The 26,249-nt window shown below is 41.5% G+C and overlaps 1 protein-coding gene across 2 annotated transcripts in view; it reads right to left on the bottom strand.

Annotated features, from left to right (window-relative positions):
• The window catches only part of mcama (melanoma cell adhesion molecule a), a 46,319-nt gene that overhangs the window by 9,319 nt on the left and 10,751 nt on the right, over window positions 1–26,249 (bottom strand). For both annotated transcript variants that reach the window (XM_063896232.1, XM_063896233.1), the window contains exons 2-6: window positions 2,037–2,170; window positions 1,440–1,668; window positions 1,155–1,225; window positions 711–798; window positions 14–193 (exon numbers count right to left, since the gene is read on the bottom strand). In XM_063896232.1, the coding sequence (XP_063752302.1) occupies window positions 14–193; window positions 711–798; window positions 1,155–1,225; window positions 1,440–1,668; window positions 2,037–2,170 (702 nt within the window). The remainder of the gene's footprint in view (window positions 1–13; window positions 194–710; window positions 799–1,154; window positions 1,226–1,439; window positions 1,669–2,036; window positions 2,171–26,249) is intronic.

The following is a 26,249-nucleotide window of genomic DNA, read 5'->3' as shown; positions in this document are numbered from 1 at the left end:
ATAAAAACCTCACAGTGCACGGAGACGTTGACGCTGCTGGACTCCACCGTCCTGATGGCTCCGGGGACGAAGAAGCTGAGCTCACAGGAGAACCGAGCGTCTTTGTCCTCCTTCACCACCTTATACTCCAGAGTGGACTGAACCGAGAAGAACCCAGAGGACTCCCGGGTCACCAGGATCAACACGTTCACATCTGGAGGAACAGCATGGATATTTAGAAAGGATGTATTCAGAAGCTTTATTCCAGAAGTACTCAAACAAAACCGTAAACATAATGCAACATGTCCACTGTGAAAATATGGATTTATAACAAAGGTTATTTTTTAGTTTGTAAAAATATCTTTAAATCTGATGAAATGTTCTCAGTGCAAACCAAATCTAAAATGTCTATAAAAAAGGTCAAACTATTAAAACAAATTAAACAATTTATTGTTTCAAAATAATTACTTTAGTGTTTTCAGATGCTAATTGTGTTTCTCTAAATGTTAAAAACAAATGGTTCTTGTAAAACTCTTGGCTTTACATTTAAAATAAAACATATTCTTTTATTTCATTGTTTTTGAAAAGTAACTAAAGTTGCCATAAAGGCAGTTGAGTTTTAAGTACAATATTCCCTTTAAATTGTAGAGCAGTAGAAGTATAGAGTGTCAGTATGTAGGTAAAGTACTAAAGGTGAGTACTGTTAAGAGTAAATGTACTCAGTTACTCACGTCCGGGTGAAGAGTTGAGCGGAGAGCCGTTCCTGTACCAGGTGATGTTCGGTTTGGGGAAACCATTTTGAGCTTCACAGGAAGCAACCTGCAGGAAACACACATTTAATATCTTTACTATACGCTGCGACTAACTCAGGTTTATGTAACTATGTGCAAAAATATAACAGAAAATATGTAAAAGTGTACAATATATAAAGAGGTGTTTTAGTAATCATAAAAACATAATTGCAGTAAACCAGATAGTTGTTTCTATGTACAGTGTAATACATTGGTACTGCACAACTGCAGTTGCACAGGTTGTACAGCCTGAGTATCGTCCATATGGCACAGGTTGAGAGGGTTACAACATGCAGATATACTAGTTATTATTTACCACGTGTTTTAATGTGATGTAACGTTGTAATCCTGCAGACTAATGTTAATAATATAAAGCGGACCGACCTTAGACGGCAGCTCGTTGGTCACAGAGATTCCTGACGCCACGCCTTCGATCAGAGGAGCCTCGGGAGTCGCTGAAACAGGAATAAATAACAATAAAAACAGAGACACTTTATTATGTTCTGATTGTAAGAGTTGTTTAATGAGCTTTATCTGACTGAAGTATTGTGGAGCTGCAGAGAAGTCCCTGAATACAAACAGACCTAATTCCCTCTAGTTTCACAAACCATATTGCATTTGCAGTTTCATCTAAAATCATAATGTCTTTGTGTGGTGCTCCCTCCTCACCGAACACCCGGAGGTGTGTCCGGCCCTCGGCGTTCCCGGCGGCGAGTCCGTTAATCTGGCAGAAGAATTCCCGCTCGTCCTGCAGCCGGACGTCCTGGATGCTGAGTCGGGACTCCCATCCGTCAGAGGACACCTCGATGCGGCCGCTGTACTCCGTGTTGTTGTCAACCATCTGCAGAGTGTCGTCCCCGTAGAAGATCCTCATCCTGGAACTGCTGCCCGCCACTCTCTGCAGGAAACATCACTTTACCTTAGGACGCCTCCTTGTTTCCTTCACTGAGGCTGTGTCTTACGTAATCCTTTAATCAACTTCACACTAAATAAATCCTTAAGACGGTGTTCATTAAGTTCTTTACTCCTGTGATTCAATGTTTCATTTTTGGGTTGAATAAATAAATATTAGAAATAAAATAATTGCAAAAATTATAATAAAAGTTAATTAGAAATTATTATAATAAATAAATTAATGATAATAATTAATAAAAACACAAATTAATTTTCAAAAACACAAATTATTATTATTATTATTAATATTATTATTATCAATAATAATAATCACAAATTAATTAAACTAAATAAAATAATCTGCTGACTCACCACGAACCACTGGATCATAACGAGGCGCGGCTCTGAGTCGACGTTGCTGAAGCTGTAGAGGCAGGGGATCTGAGCCGAGTCTCCGAGGTACGCCTCCACGCTCTCCTCCACCTGAACCTCCACCTTCGCCCACGCTGGAAAACAACAAAAACAACAATACATTTAATTCATAGAAACGCATTTCTATGTACGCAAACACACTCGAACAGAAATCCACTTCCTGCAGGTCTGACATGAGCAATAAGTGCAGTTAAACCGTGTTAAAGGGGCCCTTATTAAACTTATTTGTGGTTTGCACCTTCATGTAGTGTGTTCTGTGCGTGTTTGTGCATGTCAATGGTCTGCAAACACTTAAATCCCAAAGTTCCGGAACATAGTGACATCACTACGGAACACTCGCTTGCGTTTCAACACATTGTACGTGATAGGCTAAGGGGCGAGACATCACTAAATTGGTGGACCAATCGCAACAGAGCCGCCAGTTAACCAATCAGAGCAGACTGGGCTCTGGTTTCAGACAGAGGGTGAACAGGAGCTGCAGCGCAGGCAGTCTGAGAGAAATAAAGAGCTTTCTGAACATTAGAGCATGGAGATTAGCATAACATGTCCCCTTCGGGTCCAGCAGTTGAGTGACTGTGCTTAGTTACTGAGCTCACGATGTAATGTTAAACTGTGTTGTGTTTGGCAGCTGAATGTCAGTCTGCAGAGCGGAGGGGAAAAGTCTTCGTGTCCACAAGGCATCGTTTTCATCTCCCTGCTGCCCGGATAACCACGAAACCACGAGTTGGCAAGACAACTAGTGTGTGTGTGTGTGTGTGTGTGTGTGTGTGTGTGTGTGTGTGTGTGTGTGTGTGTGTGTGTGTGTGTGTGTGTGTGTGTGTGTGTGTGTGTGTGTGTGTGTAGACTGCAGAGAGTCAAGACATTTTTTTCTTGGCGGCTGATAAAGAACAAGTTGGCAGTTTTGGAAAGTACATTTAATAAAGTGTAATTTCTTTGTCCTTTTTGGTTTTACTTGAGTATTTTTTAACTGCCTCTTCATCCTTCTACTGCACAACAAAACAAAGGGCAATATTGTATTTTTTATTTCAGGTTTTAGTTTAGTTGCTTTGCAAATTAGGATTTTTGCAGACAAATATTTTACAAAATATGTTTTATAAAAAAGAATGTACGAGGCAATTAATCAATTAATCAATTAATCAATTAATCAATTAATCAATTAATCAATTAACAATTGAAATAAATGTTGCTTTTTGAATGTTTGTTTAGATCTTATCGGTGATTTCAGTACATTTACTTAGTAAGGACGTTTAATTGGGAAATGATTTTTTAAAGAGACATTTCATTTTTTAACTCATTTTGAAAAATCAGTCCCTCATGTTAGGAGGAAATAAAGTCAATAAATGGTGATGGGGGGGGGGGGGGTTTAGATCAGAGGTATTCAGACTCATTTCATGGCTCACAGGACTGGGGGGGGGGGCTGTGTCAGAGCTGATTTACTCTTATCAGCTGCAGATTACACTGACAGACTTAATGGAAAGACTGTGTGTGTGTGTGTGTGTGTGTGTGTGTGTGTGTGTGTAAGATAAAGAGCTACTGTGTTCTCGTAAAAGTACCAATACATTAATGTCTTTCCCCACTGTGTCTGTTACATACTGATGTCACTATGTTCTGGAAGTAAACAGAGGAGTCGAACGGAGGCACAAAAACCTATATAACGCTCTCCTGGAAAGGGAAAACCCCAAAAAGCATAATAGGGCCTCTCTAAAACCAGGAAAAGACCTTTGTTTGATATCTCAAGAGACAACGTGTGCCCCGCTCTTCTTATCTGTATAATGCTGCAGCAACAGATCCTGAAGTTAATCTGCAGTTTGAGATGTAATTGTGTGTTGTTAAACTCTCCCCCTCCACATTTATCCTCTAACAGTAGGGGGGAGGGTCATTCAGGGTCCTGTAGTCCTGATCCTGTCAACACACACTCATTTACTGCAGAGGCGTGTGTTGTCAGGCAGATGCTGAAAACGAGCAAACAAATGCCTTTTTGTTATTTCTATTTTCCTGAAGAAAGGTCTGAGGTTAACACAAGCTGAAGAGATTTTCATTCTACAACATAAAACACATCAGTAAACACCCCACTGGTGAATTTAAAAAAGGTGGTTGCTATCAAGTCTCTAAATGAGACGACTAAACTTCATCACGGCCAACATTAGCCGCCTTTAGCTTAGCGGTGGTGACGTGAAGTCATGTGACCGTGCTGTAGTTCCTTTATAGCCCAACATTAGCCTCCTTTAGCTTAGCGGTGGTGACGTGAAGTCATGTGACCGTGCTGTAGTTCCTTTATAGCCCAACATTAGCCTCCTTTAGCTTAGCGGTGGTGACGTGAAGTCATGTGACCGTGCTGTAGTTCCTTTATAGCCCAACATTAGCCTCCTTTAGCTTAGCGGTGGTGACGTGAAGTCATGTGACCGTGCTGTAGTTCCTCTATAGCCCAACATTAGCCTCCTTTAGCTTAGCGGTGGAGACGTGAAGTCATGTGACCGTGCTGTAGTTCCTTTATAGAGCTCCTGCGGTCACGTGACTTTTGGTTGGGAGCCACATTTGGCAGTCAACATGACCCCCGGTGCCAGTGTTTTCTTACCGAGCGAGTATACTTCTCATTTTAATTCAAGTGAAATTCGGCTTTATAGTACAAAATTAGAGAGATTAAATATAAGCGACCCATATAATTCACCCGGTGTGCTTTTCAAGAGCATAACCTCCTGCTCTGAAGACGATGTACCCGACTTGCGCTACGCAGATCATCAGCTATCTTGTAAGCTTTTCATTGTGTATCAGGAGCTCTTCAGTGCGTACAAGCTTGGAGCTTACAATGGGTGTTTTCAGAGCTTCTTTAAACTCATTTAAAAATGTCCTAGTTTACATCAAAAATGTGATTCACTGCGGGGGGGTATTAATATTTCCAGATTTTCATGCTCACGGACTGTGGGGGCTGTTGGTGATTTATTTTTGGCTGCTTACAGGAAGTTATGAAGATTAGCTTGTTTGTTTGTTGTAGATAAGCTACTGGTGATCTGTAAGTGACTAAGCTTTGTTTTTGTCTTCTCCCCCTGTGTCTGGTTATTTACTGTATTATATGTTTTGGAATTATAAAGGTTGAACACCACCAAAGCTTAATGAAATCCAACTAAAGCAATGGGTCTCGTAAGGAAGACCTTGTTGTGCTGGGACCCAAGACAACGTGGCCGTCTCTGTATGTTAAGCTGCAGCACATGTTGTTAATCCCGATTTTGTGTATTGTCTGTTTTACTTCACCCCCTGAATGATTGATCCTCTAAGCGAGAAGGGCGGGGCATCAGGGTCCTATCTATCTTCCAGATCTTTTTCTGAGAGGCTGTTGTCAGGCTCTGTTAAATGCTCTACAATCAATGCTCTTTTGTTCTTTAGGAATGGATCTGATACGTTACACCTTTTCTTTTTACCACAGAACCCATTGGTGAATAAACGGTGGTTGCTACAAGTTCTCTACATCGACAAGTCTGCCAGTGCCTGCGCATTAGCTAGCTTTTTACTCCAAAACGTACTCAAGTGATGTTCTAATATGTGGAGATTGTTCTGCTGAACGAAACGTGTAAGTATCAGAAATGTTTGAGATTATTTTCTGCTATAAACACAAATCCAGGAGTAGGCCTTTTCACAGCAGATATATTCTAACTTGTAGTCGCAGTAGAGAACGCACAAGTATGTCTTATAAATAAAACACTGAATTAGCTGGGTACAGCACACACACACACACACACACACACACACACACACACACACACACACACACACACACACACACACACACACACACACACACACACACACACACACACACACACACACACACACACACACACACACACACACACACACACACACACACATGTGTTGCTGCAGCCTAAAGTCACAACAGGAGCAGATAAGGTCCCAGGTTGGCTTTGGGGGTAAATCCCCGGCAGCCCCCCCCCCCGGCGCTAATCGGATTATCTGAAAAAGTTAGCGGCCCCCGAAGACACAACGTTTTTTCCAACACGACTTATTCTCCTCCGTAATCTCAGTCTCAAAAGTCGTCTCAGAAAACAAGAAGAAGTCTGAGGACGCGATGAACTGATGCTCACCTCTGAGTGCAAAACATAAACGACTTAAGGGTTTCATCCTCCGATTCTCTAAACACAACATATGGACATAAACTGTGTGTGTGTGTGTGTGTGTGTGTGTGTGTGTGTGTGTGTGTGTGTGTGTGTGTGTGTGTGGTGCAGGTGGGGGAACAATGGTTTGCCCGTTGTCTTAAAGCGATGGTCTGCCGAGCACAGAGGAGGAGGAAGTGAGTGTTGAAAATGATTGGGGGTGAGGATGAGGGGGAGACAGGCTGAATGGGGGAGGATGGGGGGGCTGGACGTGGGAGGATGGGGGGGTGGTGAATGGAGGCAGCAGGGTGACTGGACTCTCAAAGCTCTTTTCATGCTTGGTCTGCTTCCACCGATGCTGAGACCCGAGGTCTGGACTCTGTCATTGTGGGGGGGTTTCAGAACTGTTCACATGAGAAACGAAAACAAGAGCTGTCCCAGTTCCTATGTTTTTAATATGTCATTTACAAACTCCTTGTTAACCTACTTGGCATTAACCCCGATCCTGATGCATTCTGGGAACTAAACCCTGTCTTTTTGAGGCTCCTTGAAAGGACAGTGAGATCAGAGACGAATCACAGACCTTCCCTCAGAGAGACGAGCTGTGAAAAGCTTCCGTGTAAGTGAGGATGACAGCGAGGAAGAAGATCTCTCAAAACACACACCGAACACCTGGGGGACACTGCGTACCCCCTGACATCAAAGAAACACACACACACACACACACACACACACACACACACACACACACACATACACACGGTGCTTTCAGAGGCAGCATGTGGCACAAATCCTGCAGCCGTTTCCCCGGTGAGGCTGCAGGATTTATTCTTTCACATTTAGAGATAAGGAAGAGCTTCAAATCTCCTCAAAGAACCCCCATCGTGCATCACTGCACCCTCCCTCCCACCCTCATGCACACAAGTCTGCAGGTTGCACGTATATCTCAAGGCCAAAGGCGGAGGAATTATTCAGATCCTTTACTGAAGTTCAAGTGCTTTTAGATTAAAGTCAAAGTACTCCGTTACAAGTAAAAGCTCTGTATCAAAATCTCACTAAAAGTAAAAGTAGTCATTCTGCAGAAAACTGTCCTCCATATGTGATTTCTATATCTATGACATTAGTAGATTGTTCAATCAAGCTTCAGCTGATAGAAGGACATCACTTCACTGCCTTTAAAACCAGGAAAGGACACTTAAAATATCACTATCTTTAATGTAAGATCAGGGTGTTTTATAGAGAGATGCAGTGTGAGCCGATTCTGTGGCGCTGATCTGGTTTATAAGATAGATCAATTAACACAACAACATGACTCCCGTATACAAGACGACGACGTCAACAACATCGGAGCTCGGTGAAAACAAAGCTGTCTCTGCCGTCCCACACTATTTGACACCATCTTCATATTTCTGGACTCATTACACCCTTTCTGACCCACAGAATACTGTGTTCTGGAAACCCTGTAAGACGATATCTAGTCACATATTGACTCGTTCTAAAAGCGTTAAAACCTCTGTGCATTGAAAAGGACATGCGTGCATTTTGCTCCACCATTGTATCTTCATACTTGTGGATGTGCAGACACTTCATATTTATAAAGCAAAAGTAACATCCTATAATTAGACGTGTCAACAAAACGGATTTGTTTTTCAGAGTTTAAGCTCAATTTAGAAATCCTGTGAACACAGTCCTCCCCCCTGCAACTCGTTCTGCAGCTGCATTAATTTTTCATCCTCACACTCGCTGGGTGAGACGTCATTAAAGGAGCAACACCATGTTTTATTTATCTTGTATCTGATGTTCTGCAGATAACACCCCCCCCCTCCCCATGCATGCAGGTCACACTGCAGCAACAGGACGCTAATTAAAGGTCAGCAGGCTAAACACACCATCTACATCCTGCAGCAGAAGCTAGCCTGGAGGGTGAACTATAACATATTTCACTCAGTACTTGAGCGTGCATGTACAGGGTATATTTACACTACTGTGTGTGTGTGTGTGTATGTGTATATATATATATATATATATATACACATACATACACACACAAGCACACACACACACACATATTCTGTAATATTCAGGGATTATAAAGATAAACTGTCTCAGAGTGAGTCTGTCTCATAACTGGAAGAGTTTGTATATCTGAAGGTTAGCTACGTTAGCGAGCTAGCTTACAGCAGATCTGCATCAGAAGGGGTCATGTGATCACATTGTTGAAATAAGACCAGAAAACATTTGGTCTTTAGTGTCCCCTGGTCTCCAGCTGTGTGCATCTCTCTTTAGTGTTCCCTGCTCTCCAGCTGTGTGCGTCTCTCTTTAGTGTCCCCTGGTCTCCAGCTGTGTGCGTCTCTCTTTAGTGTCCCCTGGTCTCCAGCTGTGTGCGTCTCTCTTTAGTGTCCCCTGGTCTCCAGCTGTGTGCGTCTCTCTTTAGTGTCCCCTGGTCTCCAGCTGTGTGTGTCTCTCTTTAGTGTCCCCTGGTCTCCAGCTGTGTGCGTCTCTCTTTAGTGTCCCCTGGTCTCCGTTGTGTTGGAGCTTCTTGCAGCGTTTGGTTTCTGCAGCTTTCAGTAAACTGCTCATGTTTCCTCTGCTGAATGTTCTCTAGATGCTGCATGTGTTGAAGAGCTGCTGCAGATGTTTCTGCATGAGTTCTGATTTGTGTTTCTAAATCTGCATCCTTTCTGAAGCTGCAGCACGTTCCTCCTGATGGTCTGTTGAAGCCCATTTGCACCTGTTGGCCACCTTACAAAAACATCGCTTTGAGACACCAAATAGAGGAACTATGTAGTCCCTCTGCTTACCAGAATGACTAAGTGTATTATTGGCTGAAAACAGAAACAGTCTGAAACTAATTCTGTAAGAAGCTGCAGCTCCAGAGTCCAGGAACCCTCCGACTAACTGAGGATAACTCTGTTTGGTTTCCCTCTCTTCCAGGATTCATGATTGGATTTCCTTCCCTTTCCTTAATGGATTACTGTGTTTGGACAAAACGCTCACCACAAGTACGGAGCCTGACATATCCAGTTATTCATAACAACACAATATATGGAGCTTTGGAAACACTTAGAGGTGGAAGTACTCGGGTCCTTTACTCGCAGTAAAAGTATTAATACTTCAGTGAAAACATACTCAAAGTAAAAGTCCTGAAAGTAAGTATTTTATTCAAATGTAAATAAATTGTTAAAACCAAAAGTAGGCACCACAACGCAGAACAAATGTTTTTAAAAAAGCAATTAAATTAAATTAATGAATAATAAAGAGAATTATTTAAATCAATACAATAATATTAATTACATCAAGTAAATAAATGTATTAAATGTTAATAAATACCAATTAATGTTCCCTAAATATCGCAAAAAATAAATAATTTTAGAAGAAAAATCTTTAAAATGGTTGTTTTTAAATCACTCGTTTTACTGAATGAATTGATTTGACTGCTTTTCCAAGTGCTCAAAGCGATTTACATTACATATAATATATATCGGACATGTAATACTTCTACTGTTAAGCTTTCACAGTAGAAGTAATGGTTTGAAAAATACACTATGCGTTCCTAAGGTGCACAAAATGAAAGTAATTGAGTAAGTGTACTTAGTTACATCCCAGCATTTACACTGATTCATCATGAATGTGACTCATGGAGATCCTGTGTCTCTAATGAAACTGTGTGAAAGACGAGACATTAAGGTCCGAGGCCCCAGCTGTTATTCTAACACTATAAATAGGAGAGACTTTTTTTCTTCCAATCAGACGTGTGACGACAGCAAGCTTCACTCCCAACAAAGACCTTCTTATCCCCGAGTCTGTGGTCATCATCTCGCTGCTGAAACATCCTTGAGAAGTGCAAACCTGGTGCCAAACAAATCAGCTTTCCCTCCAACAGCCAGCAGGAAAAACTCCAGACAGATAATCACTTCCATTTCAGTCTGCACACACCGGCCGCTCTGCAGGATCTGCATTTAAAGACGTCTGCAGTGAGACTTCTTTGGCACGTTGGGCTTTGTTTGAAAGTGGAGATGCAGAGAAAGGTAGCTGGCTAGAATCAAACTGTATATATGGTATGCATCCTAATCTGCCAACGCCTAGGAGGACTCTTACGGTCTGTGGTGTCTTTCTTTTAACCTCCACAATGCCCAGTTTTAGCAAAAATGTGCAAAAAATTCATCAAGCAGAGACTGCATATACAGCAGTTCAGGCATCCTGACTGAAACTACTTACTGACTTCTATAGACAAATGTGTCTCAATTATCCGGTTCAAATTTATATCCACATAATCCTGCAAAATAAGCTTTAAACTCCTAAAACTGACTGCACTCTGCATCACATAAAGCATCCTTCTGAGTAGAAAACTATCTGAAATAAGATATTAATAAGCCTCTTATAGGGATTTCTTTTTTAAATGTGGCTCTTTTTGGCTCCTCTTTTCCCCCTCTGTCTGAAACCAGAGCCTAGTGTGCTCTGATTAGTGAGCTGGAAGGCTCCGTTGTGATACGGGTATTTAATGAGAAGTATCATGGTATACAGTCCTGCTTGCTCTCTGCTAGTGCTAACATGTGTTGCAGCTTAACTGCTTAATATTTCTAAACATTTTAACGATGTATATTGAGGATGAGGCCATCAATGTGAAGCAGCTTCATTAAATAGAGATGGAGTGACTGCAGCCTGCAGCTAGAGGAGGAAAACTCTGGGTTAAATGTCCTGGAACATCCTGGGTTTAATGGAGGTGATGAAACACTGGTGAACAGGAAGCATCCTGAACACTTTGTAAGGACAGAATTTCAATTATCTAAGAACTGATTGCGTCAAGGCAGGCAGGAAGACGGATGATTCTTCAGAGATGTAGGAACGTGATTAAAAGAAACCGAACAGCAGAAACATTATGAAACTTTTTCCACAAGCCTCTCAACTTTCAAAGATCAGGAGTTTAGCTTTCAATCCAGACATCCTGTGTGTGTCTACTTCCTGAACAGAGTGACATCACTATGGAACACTGGCGCTAGGCAAAAGGGCCGGGATATCTCTAAGCTGGTGGACCAATCAAAACAGAGCCGGCACCAGCTAACCAATTAGAGCAGACTGGGCGGACACACACACACACACACACACACACACACACACACACACACACACACACACACACACACACACACACACACACACACACACACACACACACACACACACACACACACACACACACACACACACACACACACACACACACACACACACACACACACACACACACACACACACACACACACAGTTTGGCAGGTGTGTGTGTGTGTCTGACTGTATTAGCATTGGAGCTGCGCCTGTCCTACAACAAAGGTCTTTTATCCCATCCAGCAGACATGAGGGGAGCATGCCACACCTAGTTCACCAGGATAACCCCCCCCTCCCCATACAACCCAAATCCCCCCCGCTGAGGACGTTAATTCTCAAAGAGAATATCAGAGCGATCACAGGTGCACTGCTGCGTTAATGAGCAGACCAGTCCTACAAACCCCCCGTCACACACACTCACTATTATACTACAACGACGGACATCTTGTGTGTGTGTGTGTGTGTGTGTGTGTGTGTGTGTGTGTGTGTGTGTGTGTGTGTGTGTGTGTGTGTGTGTGTGTGTGTGTGTTTCTGAGTTTGCATTATTTGCAAACTGTCAGTGTTTCAGTCTGTTGATATTTGGCGGACAGGAATAAAACTGTTGACGTCGGACTAGTTTTAGTCTCTCCGGTGATAAAAAGGAGCAAAATGAGTAACATAAAGACATTAGGCTGAACAGATTCAAAACAGAGCTTGGATTCAATTCGGTAGCAAAGAAGGTAAGTAGGTGTTAAATAAAGAAATAGTTTTTTGTCTTATTTTATCTTTGAATAAATCTTAAGACATTTGTCGTACGCTAATGGGCCGTCGGGTCTTGGCTTGGGAACTTAAAGCTCATTGATTATGAATTAATATCCAACACAGATGTCCCACCTCTTCCAGACCACGTTTTACTGACTGTCATTCATTTTATATTAACCTTTTTAAACTCAGCTCGCTCGTTTTATTTGAATGTCTTTCTAAGATAACGTCTCTTTGTTTCCCTGATAGCGCTGTGAGGCACTTTGTCCTGAATTTCTCCCATTTTCTGGAATAACCAGAAACGCTGGTTTGGTGTTTGGAGAAAAGGGAGTTTGGTGATCATTTTACTAACTTGGTCCTAGTGTGTCCATAGACCTTTCCTAAATTCAACAAAAGTAAATATAATGCTTTATTTGCATATGTAATACTTTGTGATACAGATATTAAAAGCAACACATGATTAAATGTTGACACACTATCTACGCATAAAGATAGATGGTGTTTGACTTCAGAGGACGTGTCTATCTCCTTCAGTCTTTAAGTTGGCATGCATGAACTTGCTTTGATTAAAGCGAAGATGAGAAGCACTGATAGGTTTGTGAGACGGGGAACTCGGTCATTTGCTGGAAGATTATCAGTGAAACCGAGCAGCGTGACGGCAGGCGGGCGGCAGATTAACAGGAAATAAAAAACAAAAGATTTGAAGATCAGATCTTTGAGATGTCAATGTTGAGTCTGTCTTCTTTGTAGACGTTTAAGGGCTGGAAGAGGACAATTACAGGTTCAGAAGCCAAGACAGAAGCAGGGCGGGGGAGGGGGGAAAACAGAGCACATGTGGGCTTTGAGCTCTGCAGGATTTCACAACTCTGGTAAGTTATCAAGGTGTCAATTTATCCTCTATATGCATGATCCCAAACAGTAGGAATGCTCGATGATGGGCCGGCATTGAAGGAGGATTTTGCAGGAGAAGTTCCTGCAGACCAACAGCTGGACATGAGCAATGGAAACATTACAAGTGGATTTGTCTGCTTCTCCCTCTAGACACGGAGCAGGAGCATGTTTCGTATGATGCTTACGTTCTCAAAACATCTGACTGATGAGATGCATAAGGGGGAGGTGAAATGCATTGTGGGAAATGTAGTTTCCCCCTAGCTTCTTAGCTTGGACATAAGAGTTTGACATTAGGCAACAGCTGAGGACTTTAGAGAGGGGAGCAACCTGGAAATGAACTTCAGGAGATAATTGGACCAGTTGTCTGTCAATTTGTTCACTTCTAATTCTCAACATGCTACTTAAAGTGCGTCCCAATGCAGTATATGGCAAAGAAAAGATGAGTGTGGATCGATAGACACTTCTCACTCAACAACTGACACGTGTGCTACACAGCAATTGCTCTGTACTGTACTTATAGTTAAACATGCAGGAGTTTACTCTATTCAAGCAAGGTAATGGAACAGTGTATGACATCAATGTACTAAGGGAAGCATCCACAAGGGCCAGCATTGTCTCAACCTATGACCGGTCTGACGTTAAATCCAGTTACAGGTATTTTCAAAAATCTTGCTGAGGACGGAAATCCTGATGGTGACACATTTATATGTAGAGCGCCTGAGATCCTAATGATTTAAAGGACTATATCTTCCAACATATGACATAACAAAAGAGAGGACAATATGTACAGTGCAAATGTTTCCTCCCAATAACCCGGCGTGTGTGTGTGCATGTACACACAGTGAGAGTCAAAAGTTCACAACACGTTCACCTTCAGTGCCGCCGTCAACACCTCCAACTGATCTAACAAAACACGTATTTTCACAACAAACTCGCCCGTATTTCAATTCAAAACACAGGAAACTCTCCGTGTTTCACTCCAGTCACATAGCTGCGGACAAACACAAAGATATATCTGTGCTCAGGACTGTGAGCTGAGCTTTGTTTGATATGAGCGCTGTCTTTATCTTGATCTGCAGACTGGGAGGCTCTGGTTCTCAGGAGCTGAGACAATATCCAACGCTTGTTTGAGACTCCCACACGGCGAGCCGAGACCTTGAGGTTAGACTGACGGATTCCCAGTGAACCAGCGGGGGAGTGCAGTCATGTAGATTTACTCCACTGCAGCCATCCTACACTTTTAGTTGCTGAGATGCTTCAAAACACACAGATCTCAATAATGAAACAACTAGCCGACAGTTTTGACTCTTTGGAGAGGTTTTACTTCAACAGAGTGTTCCTTTTAAATGCAATGCTGCTGGTGTTACTTCAGTAAGCTTCTCCCACCTCTGTTGGGAACAATGGTCACCCCCCCATTCCCATGCTCTGTAGGACAGCTGAGGGGGGTGCGGTGCGGGGGGGGGGGGGGGGGTAACACCTGTGTGCAGCCCATTTATCAAAAGATTTGTGGGGAGAAGTGTAGACGCTGAGAGGAAGGAGGGGAGTGTGTGTGTGTGTGTGTGTGTGTGTGTGTGTGTGTGTGTGTGTCTTAAAGAGCATTATCATGGGACCACACACAATGCATTGCCTGTTGATTCCCTCACACACACACACACACACACACACACACACACACACACACACACACGTGTGTGTGTGTGTGTGAGGGAATCCTGCACTTCCTCTAAACTCCTCTAACGTGATCCGGTGATCCGGTGCTGGTTCTGACTGTTTCGGACTTTGTTTCAATAAAGTGTTTTCTTTCAAACTAAGGCGTCACATTTCTCTCACATTTCTCTCACTTTATATATTTGTGTAAAACCCAAAATTAAAAAACTAAAATATTCTAAATTAAATGAAATAGAACTTGAATGTTTATTGTTGGCAAATTTAAGTTGATAAAAATATATTTGATTTAATGATCATTTTACTATTGTGATGTTTATGCAAAAAATGAAGGAATAATAATTACATTTATATTCTGAGTTTTATATTTTAATTGATTTAATCAACAGTTTCATTGAATGCCTTTTTATTTATTAGCTTATTTATTTTTTGACTATTTCAGCATTTTTTTACTTGAATTTTATTTATGAACTTTAATCGCTGCGCAGAAAAGGTTTGATATGAATGAAATGTCTTGTTCTATGAGCCAGGTTGTTAAAGAACTGAACAAATAAAGCTTAATTATTACTCATCTATAACAGAGTATTTCTACAGTGTGTTATTCGTACTTCTACTACCAAAAAGTACCAAAAAACTAACCAAAGATCGAAGTGTCTGTGCCAAATCAATAAAAGTTTGCACTAATGAGACTAAAGTTAGGTCCTGTGATGAAACGTGTATAAATTAACGGCCCACCGGGACCCTCCTCGCTGCAAACACTGCTCTTTGATTAGCTGGTTGATCTTTTAACAGCGTCCAATATCAGGGCTGAGGGGGCTGAGGGGCTGAGGGGGCGGATTTGATATTTAAGCATCTCTTTATCCTCTGCCTTTTGAAATGTCAAGTTCAAAAGACGCAGCTCATCCGCCTTGATCTGCGAGCTAAGACGACCCCGACAGAAACAAACCTCCACTCTGTGGCGAGACGGCGCACATGGAGGGTTATTAACTGTGATTATATTACAGTCTGTACACAGGCTTTCTGATGTTTGTTCCTCGTGCTCCGGTGGACCGCTTTAATCGAATCACAGCAGCGTGTTCTCCGTAATGAAACGCTCATTGTGTCTTTTTCTAATTGAATTCTTCTTATTCAATTAGCATACTTTCCCAAGCAGTGGCTCAAACACCCGCAGCGTGTCGAGTTCTTACAGTTTGTGGTTTTTAGTCAAATATGAAAAGGTTTTTGATGTCTGCAATGAAGAGGGCTGTGCCAGTGCCAGGGAACGAAGCAGTGCCAGTTTATTCAGAGCCTGGTGTCCTGCTGACCTGCAGCCAAACCAGAAACACAATGCACTGAAAATAACATGAATACTCCCGAAGCAGAGCAGAGACTTCACTCCTGGGTATGGGAACACTTTAACACACTCTTTAGTGTATGAGCAGATGTAACTGTTTATTGATGGGTTTCTCCTGCGGTGTGTTATAAAGGATGTGTGTGTTATGTTAATGGTCTGCAAAGAGTAAAATCACGAACATAGTGACATCATTATGGAACACCTGCTCCAACACATTGTACGTGACAGGCTAAGGGGCGGGACATCTCTAAGCGGTTGACCAATCACAACAGAGCCGGCCAGCTAGCCAATCAGAGCAGACTGGCCTCTGGTTTCAGAGAGAGGGTGAAGAGAGGAGTGAGAGATAAAGAATACCCTGCATGAGATTATCCATCAAAACAAAGGAAGTTACTTAAAGTGCTCGCCTCCTACGGCTCGCTGTGGTTTTTCTAATTAGGCGTTAAGGAGAGCCCAGAAAATTAAAGCATAACATTTCAAACTGACTTCAAAGTCAGCAAAAAAAGGTAATACCCCCCCCGCCCCCCCCCCATGCATCCCTTAAGGGAGGATCATCTAAAAAAAATGTGTTTTATAAACTTTTCACTGTCTTTCCTTCAGCCTCTACTCACGTCTGTTTGCACCGATAAGCTTTCATTTCTCCGGCGTTCCGCTCGCCTAATTCCATAAGAAACTTTTTCCGGGACCACGGAGCGCCTGGGGGAGGCGAGGACTTTATATACGATGAATATTAATTTAAGGGGAACTATTCATTTAATCCCACAGATTAGTTGCGAAGAAACTGGCTCGAGTTTCTCAGGACCTTTGTGCTCAGAGGTTAAGGCTGGCAATGTTTGTCCAAAGACCCAAAGCTGCATCCCAGATCACAGCAAGCAGGTCGGAAATGGAGAGGTCCTTTTATTCAAGACCTGTCGCAACAAAGGGAGTCAATAGTGCATTTGAACAGGTGTATGCCTATGGGTTTAAGTCATCATTTTAAAGAACAGTTGATGTTTATGTGACAGAGCTTCAAGCCTTTCCCTGTGCAGACAACGCTCGTTTATTAGTAGGATCAATTCATTCTTAGGTGTGGTCTTTTAAACGTCTGAGACCCTTTTTAAGAGACCCCTATTCTGCTCCCTTTCCTGTAGTGTGAAGGTTTGTCTGCATTTAAATGGTAAAAGAAATGCTAAATATGAACCTGAAATTGAGCAGAATGTGTCCTCTTTAAGTACTGAAGTATTGGCATCAAGGTTAACAATGTCAGAGGGGATTATGTTCCCTTCGTTAAAAGGAAGCCAACATTGTTAGCACTATCGAATTGGATTAATCGTGCTACTGATTAGCTGATCAAACTCTAAAGCCTATAGTTGCTTAAAAACCTCAAGGCAAAGGACAAGACAACATGGAGGCAAAACATCCATGAAAATGCTGAATCAGAGCAGTCAGTGTTCAGTATGTATTCAGTGAAGTTTCAACTAGGCTAAAGTTTTTGAAGTTCCAGAAGTATCAGCTCTTTTTTTGGCTCCTCTCAGAGTTTTCTGAGGTGAAGCTTTTGTCAGCACCTTTGACGGCATGACAGCTTCTCATTAAAGGAGAACTCTGCAGATTTTACACATGAGGATCAGTTTCCTCGCTGTCGAGAGAACTTCAGCCGTCCCATAATGTCTTCTGGGGCTCAGCGGGATCTGAGGAAACCTGGAAAATGTCATTGGGTTTATCCCGGCTTGGCCTTGAAAACAGTTTTTTGAATACCAGTCAAGGAGGGCATTACGGGAAATGTGGGATCAAGGGCTTTTGAAAAGTACGGATATTTTACCTCTGCCTCTTTTTGTGACCATGAAATCTGTCCAGTAAAGTTATGGAAGTCTTTTCACTCCTAAATAAAACCAACTGTGGATAATATCCTACTGGCGTCTTTTGTCATACTTTCTGGAGAGCGTCTCTACTTTAAAGAGTCCTCTCCTGCTGATGTTCAGGTGTATATCAGTATGTAGTGTCTCTACTTTAAAGAGTCCTCTCCTGCTGATGTTCAGGTGTATATCAGTATGTAGCGTCTCTACTTTAAAGAGTCCTCTCCTGCTGATGTTCAGGTGTATATCAGTATGTAGTGTCTCTACTTTAAAGAGTCCTCTCCTGATGTTCAGGTGTATATCAGTATGTAGTGTCTCTACTTTAAAGAGTCCTCTCCTGCTGATGTTCAGGTGTATATCAGTATGTAGTGTATCTACTTTAAAGAGTCCTCTCCTGCTGATGTTCAGGTGTATATCAGTATGTAGTGTCTCTACTTTAAAGAGTCCTCTCCTGCTGATGTTCAGGTGTATATCAGTATGTAGTGTCTCTACTTTAAAGAGTCCTCTCCTGCTGATGTTCAGGTGTATATCAGTATGTAGTGTCTCTACTTTAAAGAGTCCTCTCCTGCTGATGTTCAGGTGTATATCAGTATGTAGTCTCTACTTTAAAGAGTCCTCTCCTGCTGATGTTCAGGTGTATATCAGTATGTAGTGTCTCTACTTTAAAGAGTCCTCTCCTGCTGATGTTCAGGTGTATATCAGTATGTAGAGTCTCTACTTTAAAGAGTCCTCTCCTGCTGATGTTCAGGTGTATATCAGTATGTAGAGTCTCTACTTTAAAGAGTCCTCTCCTGCTGATGTTCAGGTGTATATCAGTATGTAGTCTCTACTTTAAAGAGTCCTCTCCTGCTGATGTTCAGGTGTATATCAGTATGTAGAGTCTCTACTTTAAAGAGTCCTCTCCTGCTGATGTTCAGGTGTATATCAGTATGTAGAGTCTCTACTTTAAAGAGTCCTCTCCTGCTGATGTTCAGGTGTATCCAGAGTCCAATGGAGGCGTTTAAAACCAACCTCATGTCTATACTGGTATTGTAATGTTCTGAATAAGCAGTCTGCTGTTAAAGAAAATGTTCAAAGGCAGCAAACAGTGGACATGGAAGCACTGCATTGTGGGTTTTGAAGGACGAACAGTTGCACTTTTATCACTTAGCGCTAACCAAAGTCCCGCCGGACAGACTGGGTTTTCACAAACACTGATAAAAATAGCCTCACACGCAGCACCAGACCCCCTTAGCAACACACACGGCAAAAGTGAAGATCACCAGTGAACACACACACACACACACACACACACACACACACACACACTGAAGATGACTTTGTTGTGTTAGCTGAAGTCTAATCTTCTTCAGCAGCCCCCGGGTTAGAATTAGCACTAATGTAGCACTGGAAATATGAACAAGCTAATTCACACCATACATCACATGCTGACTGTTGGTGGAGGGGGGGGGGGCGTTGTCACAATGTTTTTGCCGCTGGGTAACAAGAGCTTGATCCCACTGACTGCCCCAGTAGGTGGTGAGATATGACGGTCTTTAAACTCCACTCAAGGGCAAGAAACTCACAATTTAAATGAAGGAGCCGTGTTTTACTCCTCAAATATTGGATGATGGAAGTATTCAGATCCTTTACTTATGGAAAAGTACTGATACTTCTCTGCAAGTTGACACCCCTTTTTTTATTACAACGATATTGGGACATTATCCCCTGAGCTTCCTAGCATTATGTCCTCTGTGGTAGTTGTTAATTGCCCTTCACATTACATATGGTGATATAGTCCATTGTTAATATAGAAATATTGACCAGTGGGGCATTAAGACCCCAGTTCTTAACTCTAAACTAAGACTGAAGGTAGTAAGCAAGCAGGTATCATGATGTAAATCCAATTACCCAAGAACATTTTAAATATTAAAATAAAATGTTTGAATAATAAAAGAAAATTAAAATTATTCATAAATAATCATTTAAAATAAAAATAAATATAATAATAATATAAAATAAAAATAATAATAATAATAATAATAAATATAATAATAATAATAATAATAATAATAATAAATATAATAATAATAATAATAATAATAATAACAATAAATATAATAATAATAATAATAATAATAAATATAATAATAATAATAATAAATATAATAATAATAATAATAAATATAATAATAATAATAATAATAAATATAATAATAATAAGCTAAATGTATTAAAAAAAATAAAAAGCTCAAAACGATAAACAATAAAATGCAGTTTCTATGCAAAAATCTTAATTTCTAAGTCACTTAAGCTATCACATAAATGTAATGACTTAAAAAGTGCAATATATGCCTTTTAACGGTAGTATAAAGTGTGAGTAGAGAAAACACTCCAGTACTTTGTTACGTTGCACTTCTGATTGTTTGCCATGAACCCTTTAACTGGATCAGTCGTGTTTTTTTTTAGGCCTGTCGATATATCCGTGTTCCTGTCTCTGCTGGGCGGCAGATGTCAGGCCGGCTGGAGGTGGAGGAAGCCCGGCGGGGGGACTCCTCCGGCCCAGCAGGGGGGGCTCTGAGTCCTCCTGCACGTCAATCAGACCTTTGGACGTGGCTTCCAATTTAAAAAAAGGTGTTCTAGTTATTGTATGCTACACTGTAAACAGGATCTTAAGGAACAGCCGCAGGCAGGTGCAGCACTTCAGGAGTCATCACTTATTAAATGGACTCAGGATGGGGTCTGTCATATCGATATGTTTGCATATTAGATAAGAACGACATATGCTGCAATTTAAAAAAAGGTGCAAGCCCCTCCTGTGCTGAGGGTCCGAACGCTGTACGAACATGAAGCAATTAAAACAGGTTGCATTTCCTACCAGGAAGAGAAAGCTGGAAGACATGAATGACTGCTAAAGCACAATAAAGCCATCAAAGCAAAATATACAAATAAAAAAGGCGTCATATTTTAGGGCCTGTACTGCATGTTGTATATTGTGTTGTGATTTTGAGGTACAAAAGACACATTTCCTCAAATATAGACAAAGTTAATCCAATCTAACATGGCATTAAAATCGTGTTGTTTACACACCCTGAAGTGAAGATTTCCTGCCATTGGGTTAACCCACTTAAGTTTTCAGACCCCAAAAAACCCAATGTATTCTTCAATATATGGACAAAAGAGTGAATAAAGTAAATGCCGAAGCTTTTCACACATTTAACCAGGTCAGGGTCTCGTCACGACGGGGTGTGCAGAGCAGACTGTCTGTTCTGCGGGCGCTGTGGGTGGCTTCAACGCCAGATGCCCAGACCACCTCCACTGACTCCTGTCTGACACTGCGGTCTGTTTCTGTCAGAAGAACTAGAGGACCGGGGTTTGTCTATTTGGAGGGAAATAACCTGAACGTTTTCAAGTGTCAGCCATGATAGGAGCTGTTTGGATTCTCTAGGTGATAGGAGGGGCTTCAATGCTTCCTTTATTGTCTCCTTTAGGGATACACTGGAGCATCCATTAGGAAAGGAGCTAACCAACGAGCTCACTATGAACCTTATGCAAACTGCTGATTCAACATTTTAGTTTGTCTACTGACTTGTGGTGTTTTTTTCCAATATTTTTATTCATAAATGTTGTTTTTTTTGTCCTTTTTTAACGCTTAAAAACAAGTTATTTGGGGAATAAAGCGTGCAACAGCTTGTGATGCCAGGTACAGCTAAAGATCCCCCTCTGTGACAAACACAACATTTGGTAATGCAGGAGTTCCCTAGTTGAATGGCCTAACTTGTCCCTTAAACTTCATATGGATAGAAACATCTGAGTTTTCCCTGCTCAAAGATTCCCTCAAATTGTGTTTACATACATTTCCAAAGAGTTCACAATGGCATCCAATTGGATTTACAAAGATCTTATCAAAAAGAGGCCAATTTCATTTGAAGATCTCCCAAAGAATGAGTCTGAAAATATTCTGTTCCAAGAAAAACTCCAACATTTTAAGGAGTAAAATAAGTATGGCGAAGCAAAACACTCAGACAAAGAGCGTGCCATCCACCCATCTCTTTGCATGACTGTTGACTCCACCAGGAACACTGCCAACAGCCAACCACAGCATTCATGTTATTATCCTCCATCCAGAGACCCCGGTTAGAGCATGGGACGGTGTTCTTTGGAACCTTCAGACTGAGCAGAAGATCCCCACAGGGCAGATTCCAGACCCTGAATCTGAGCTGTGGAGCCGGATCACATTTCATCTTTCATCGACACGTCTTCAGAAGTGTCTGGCAGCCACTAAATTGCCCCACAAGTCAACTCCTTAATAAACCCTGTCTGCGCCTCGGACCTCAGCCTCCACCGTCTGATTCTTATCTGTGAACAAAGCCTGTTAGCACGTCAGGAGCTCTGACATTTCTGCACAACCCCCCAGCTAAATATGTTGTAACCAAACAACTACTGGCAGAAAGCTCTTGTTATTCTGTGTGCATACCATTTAATCCATGAGAAAGACTCTCAGTTACAACATGACTCAATGTTTGATCTCCTCCCAATTCAAATTCAGCTCCTCTCACTTTGTCTGAAATTCCTCCCACACATCCACCCTGACTTCTGCTCGCTGCGTGGAGGGACTGAAAGCAAACGGACTCTAGAAATACGTTGCTATAGAATGGAGGGTTTGTCCAAAATCATGTCGATTCGTCACATTATATTTCAATTAGATAGAAACTCAGTGGGAGTCCTGCAGGTACATGAGCTTCAAATAGCCCAACCATCATGATGAAGCAATTAAGTGAACTTCGAGTGAAGGTCTTTACTACAAACTCTACATTTTTGTGAAACAAAGGAATGTTTCAGCATCAAACTATCGAACACGGCAGGTCAGAGACGTATGGTGTCCCATTATACTTCATTCAGCTGCTCTTATCTCAACAAAGCCTCGAGGTACCCACACCACTTTGACAAAGTTACAAAGTGGACGTTGAGTGAAGATTTGAAATTACATTTTAAAGTATTGATTCAGTTTCACAGATTATACTTCCTTTGTTAAACCTTCCTCACATTTTTAGTCCTAAACGTTTAGAAATGAGATAAAATAACCTGTGTTTGAGAAAAAGGTATACATGTTTAATATCTGTCAAATTTCTACATCATACTGGTATCTGCTAAGTAAACCAATATCCAGCCTTGGCCCAAGCATACCACACTGTAGGGTCAAACATTTATGCCAGCTTCAGTTGATCTTCCAAGGCATTTTTAAGGATAATGCTGAATATTCAGTGGTTTCAGTTTCTGAATGTGACTTTTGCTGCTCTTCGTGGCCTAAGAAAGTAAACCAGATATATTGGTTTTGAATGTAAATGTAATTTCATGTCATTCTCTGAACTTACCAGACTATGTTTTGCCTTTAACAACCTAAATCGCCCTTAAGTTCACATTACTAATGAATATTTATCAAAAGTCTCATTGTGTAAATGTTTCAATGAAGCACCAACAGTCTAATGCAATATCATGGCAAAGCTGATCGAGGTATTTATTGGCCCAGTCCTTAAACCAAGTACAGAATATCATCTGCAGGTAATCAAATAATAACGGCAATATTTTGCACATTTTAGACTCCACATAATCTGGAGATACTCTAGATAAATTCCTGTGCAGTCCGATCAACAGTTCTCTGGTGTTTCCTCGCCCACTTTAAAAAAATGTTCTGCCTCCGTTAGTTTTCCTGAGAGACGTTAGACAAAGAGACCGGCCTCTGGGGAACCTGCCAAACAAACACCCCGCAACCAACAACAGTGAGAGACAAAAATAATTAGGACTGCTCCGTGAATCCGCCCCGCACGAAGCATGAAATGTGAGTAAAATCTGCCCAAAGAGCCTGGAGGAGGGGGGGAGGGACAAGAGGGTGCAACGCTGCTCTGTGCATGATATCACACACACATCTACACACCCTTTACACTGAGACTATCCTAAACAACACATAGTGTTTAAAAGGGTGCATCATGTGGTGGAAAAGAGTCGACTCAAGTACAACGTTTAGTCACTTGAGTTTTATCAAGTGATGTTACTAATGAAGTGGAATACTTTGGAGTAAATGTTCAATACGTTACAAACACATACTTAAGGATATGAATACTGCTTTACAACTGGTTTTACCTTTCATTGGGCAATTTCACTCAATTTCCCCAATGAAAACCTCTAAATATGAGTATTTTCCACTCAGCCTAATTGAGATGGAGTACTGGTGGTGAACATATCTCTGGCTGCATATTTCTTATAGTAATGAAAAAAAACAGTGCCAGATGCATGCCATATATCCACGCCATGGCACAGCCCATTAGCGCGAGAGGCAAGCACCATGAAAAGCCCGAGGTCGCCATGAATATTCATACGCACATGTACACACCAAGACTTCCTACCAACATCAGAGCGGATTTAAACAGTCTTCCTTTTAATTTGACGGCAGATGTGAATGAGAGACGATGTGACGGGAAACTGACGGGCTCAGCGCCAGACATCGGGGGATCGTCTCCGATAACGTGGTGTGTCGGGGAAGATATTCCTCAAGATAGAACTGTATGGTTTAGTACACATGATAGACAATGGAGGCTGGTAAGAGTCGGACTGAAATATCTCAATATTATCTCAACTATTGGACAGGTGGTCTCAGATACTTATGCATATTACCTCTGGTGGTCTCAGATATTTCTGGTGGTCTCGTGCCACCGGAAAAGTTACGTTTTTTCAGCCTAATAAAGATCTCTGAGACTAAGGTTACAATCACCTGTATTCTTCTTACCATTAAGGAATGAAGCTGCTGTTCTATCCATTGATCGTTTCCTACTGTCCGAAAAACCCATGAAGAAAACAGTACTGCGTCACTATTTGTGATTATAGCATAATGTAACATCACCGATTATTTGAATAGTTGATTGTGATTGGTCAATTTGGACATTCCGGAGGTTTGTTAATTTACGCTAGCAGACCGTTGCTAAGGAGAGAAGACCGTTGCTAAGAGAGCAGACTGTTGCTAAGGAGAACAGACTGTTGCTAAGGAGGGCAGACCTTTGTTAAGACAGACTGTTGCTAAGGAGAACAGACTGTTGCTAAGGAGAACAGACTGTTGCTAAGGAGAACAGACTGTTGCTAAGGAGAATGGTTTGCGCTCCTCAGCAACGGTCTGCAATCCGTGAAGGAGGATCAAGGGACTTTGTGCAGTCGTATCAATGCGCAGAAAGAAGTCCGCTCATTTTAACGTCAGCTGTGAACAACGAACATCAGAAATCCTTTTTGATGTAATGTGATTTCATATTTGTGCTGAAGCACCAAACTCAATATTGTATCAAGTCGGTTGGTTTATTAAGTATTGAGCCGTGTAAGAAGCGGGATAACGCGCGGTGAGGCGGTCTTAAAAAGAGCACCCACGCGGCTATCAGGATCCCAAAGCATGTTTATTATGTCAGGCAGAGCAAACACACGTTCAATCATTCATGGCTTGTGGCTCTAAAGTGAGACACTGTAATCCTGTCTCAAAGGTGTTTTGTTGAAACATAAATAAGACACTTTTGGTGAGTGTTGTGATAAATCACATCCCTAATGAGGGCGTTACAGTATCCTCTTTGCTTAAAGGTCAGTACTCATGATATCGGTCTGCTACCTAATCCCGCTGTAAAATGCACGCTACACATTATTTTTGCAGGCGACAGTGACACATTGGTTGTCAGCTTGACGTTAACCTGAAGAGCAAAAGAAACCAGAGGACTAGACATTCCTCGGGACAATGGAGGAGGTTTTAGGGGAAGCCTTGAGCAAACACTGGAGACAAGTCGCTGGCATCTTCATTGTTCCAGGAAGAAACAAATCCAGATCCATTACAACAGAAACAACGAGGAATGACATAGTGCTGAGGTCTCGTTTCACACAAACACCTAAAGCCCTGCAGGATTTGAGGGGGAATCCTTGTTTTTGGTTTAAAAAAAAAGTCTGATATTTTACTAAACTGCACCTTAAAGTGACTCGAGTAGAAGTCCTGTTGGAGAGTGAACCTCATACATGGAGTCAATACATCTTTGTATTCCTAGAGTCAAATACCTTTGAAAACCACAATCAGGAGCTAATCAAAAACACTATCAGATTTTGCTTCAGTCAAATTTTAATATTGGTATTTTTTCCCCAACATCCAGCATTATTCTAAATGATATTTCACCAAAAAAAACTGCAGGAAAGTCCAAGCGTGCATCAGGCTGTGTGAATGCCAGGTCAAATAATAGCAGCCAAAACATTAAATCTGATATCAAATTTCTTGGCATTCGGATTTCTTTCTTGGACACTTACAGAGAAAGAGAGGCTCTCCATGTGGGTGGGAAGGGAGTGCCAGATTTATGAGCCAAAGCAACTCGACTGAATCAGTGAGCGACGCTAACATGCATACTTTATACGTTTACAAAAATAACACTTTGTTTCTTTTTGCACATTTTTATTTTTACTGAATTCATTTTTTGTGGATTATTTATTTGAT

This window comes from Eleginops maclovinus, chromosome 11 (assembly GCF_036324505.1).
Source record: "Eleginops maclovinus isolate JMC-PN-2008 ecotype Puerto Natales chromosome 11, JC_Emac_rtc_rv5, whole genome shotgun sequence".
NCBI lineage: Eukaryota > Metazoa > Chordata > Actinopteri > Perciformes > Eleginopidae > Eleginops > Eleginops maclovinus.
Note: the sequence above shows the minus strand (reverse complement) of the source record. Positions and strands in the feature narration are given on the sequence as shown.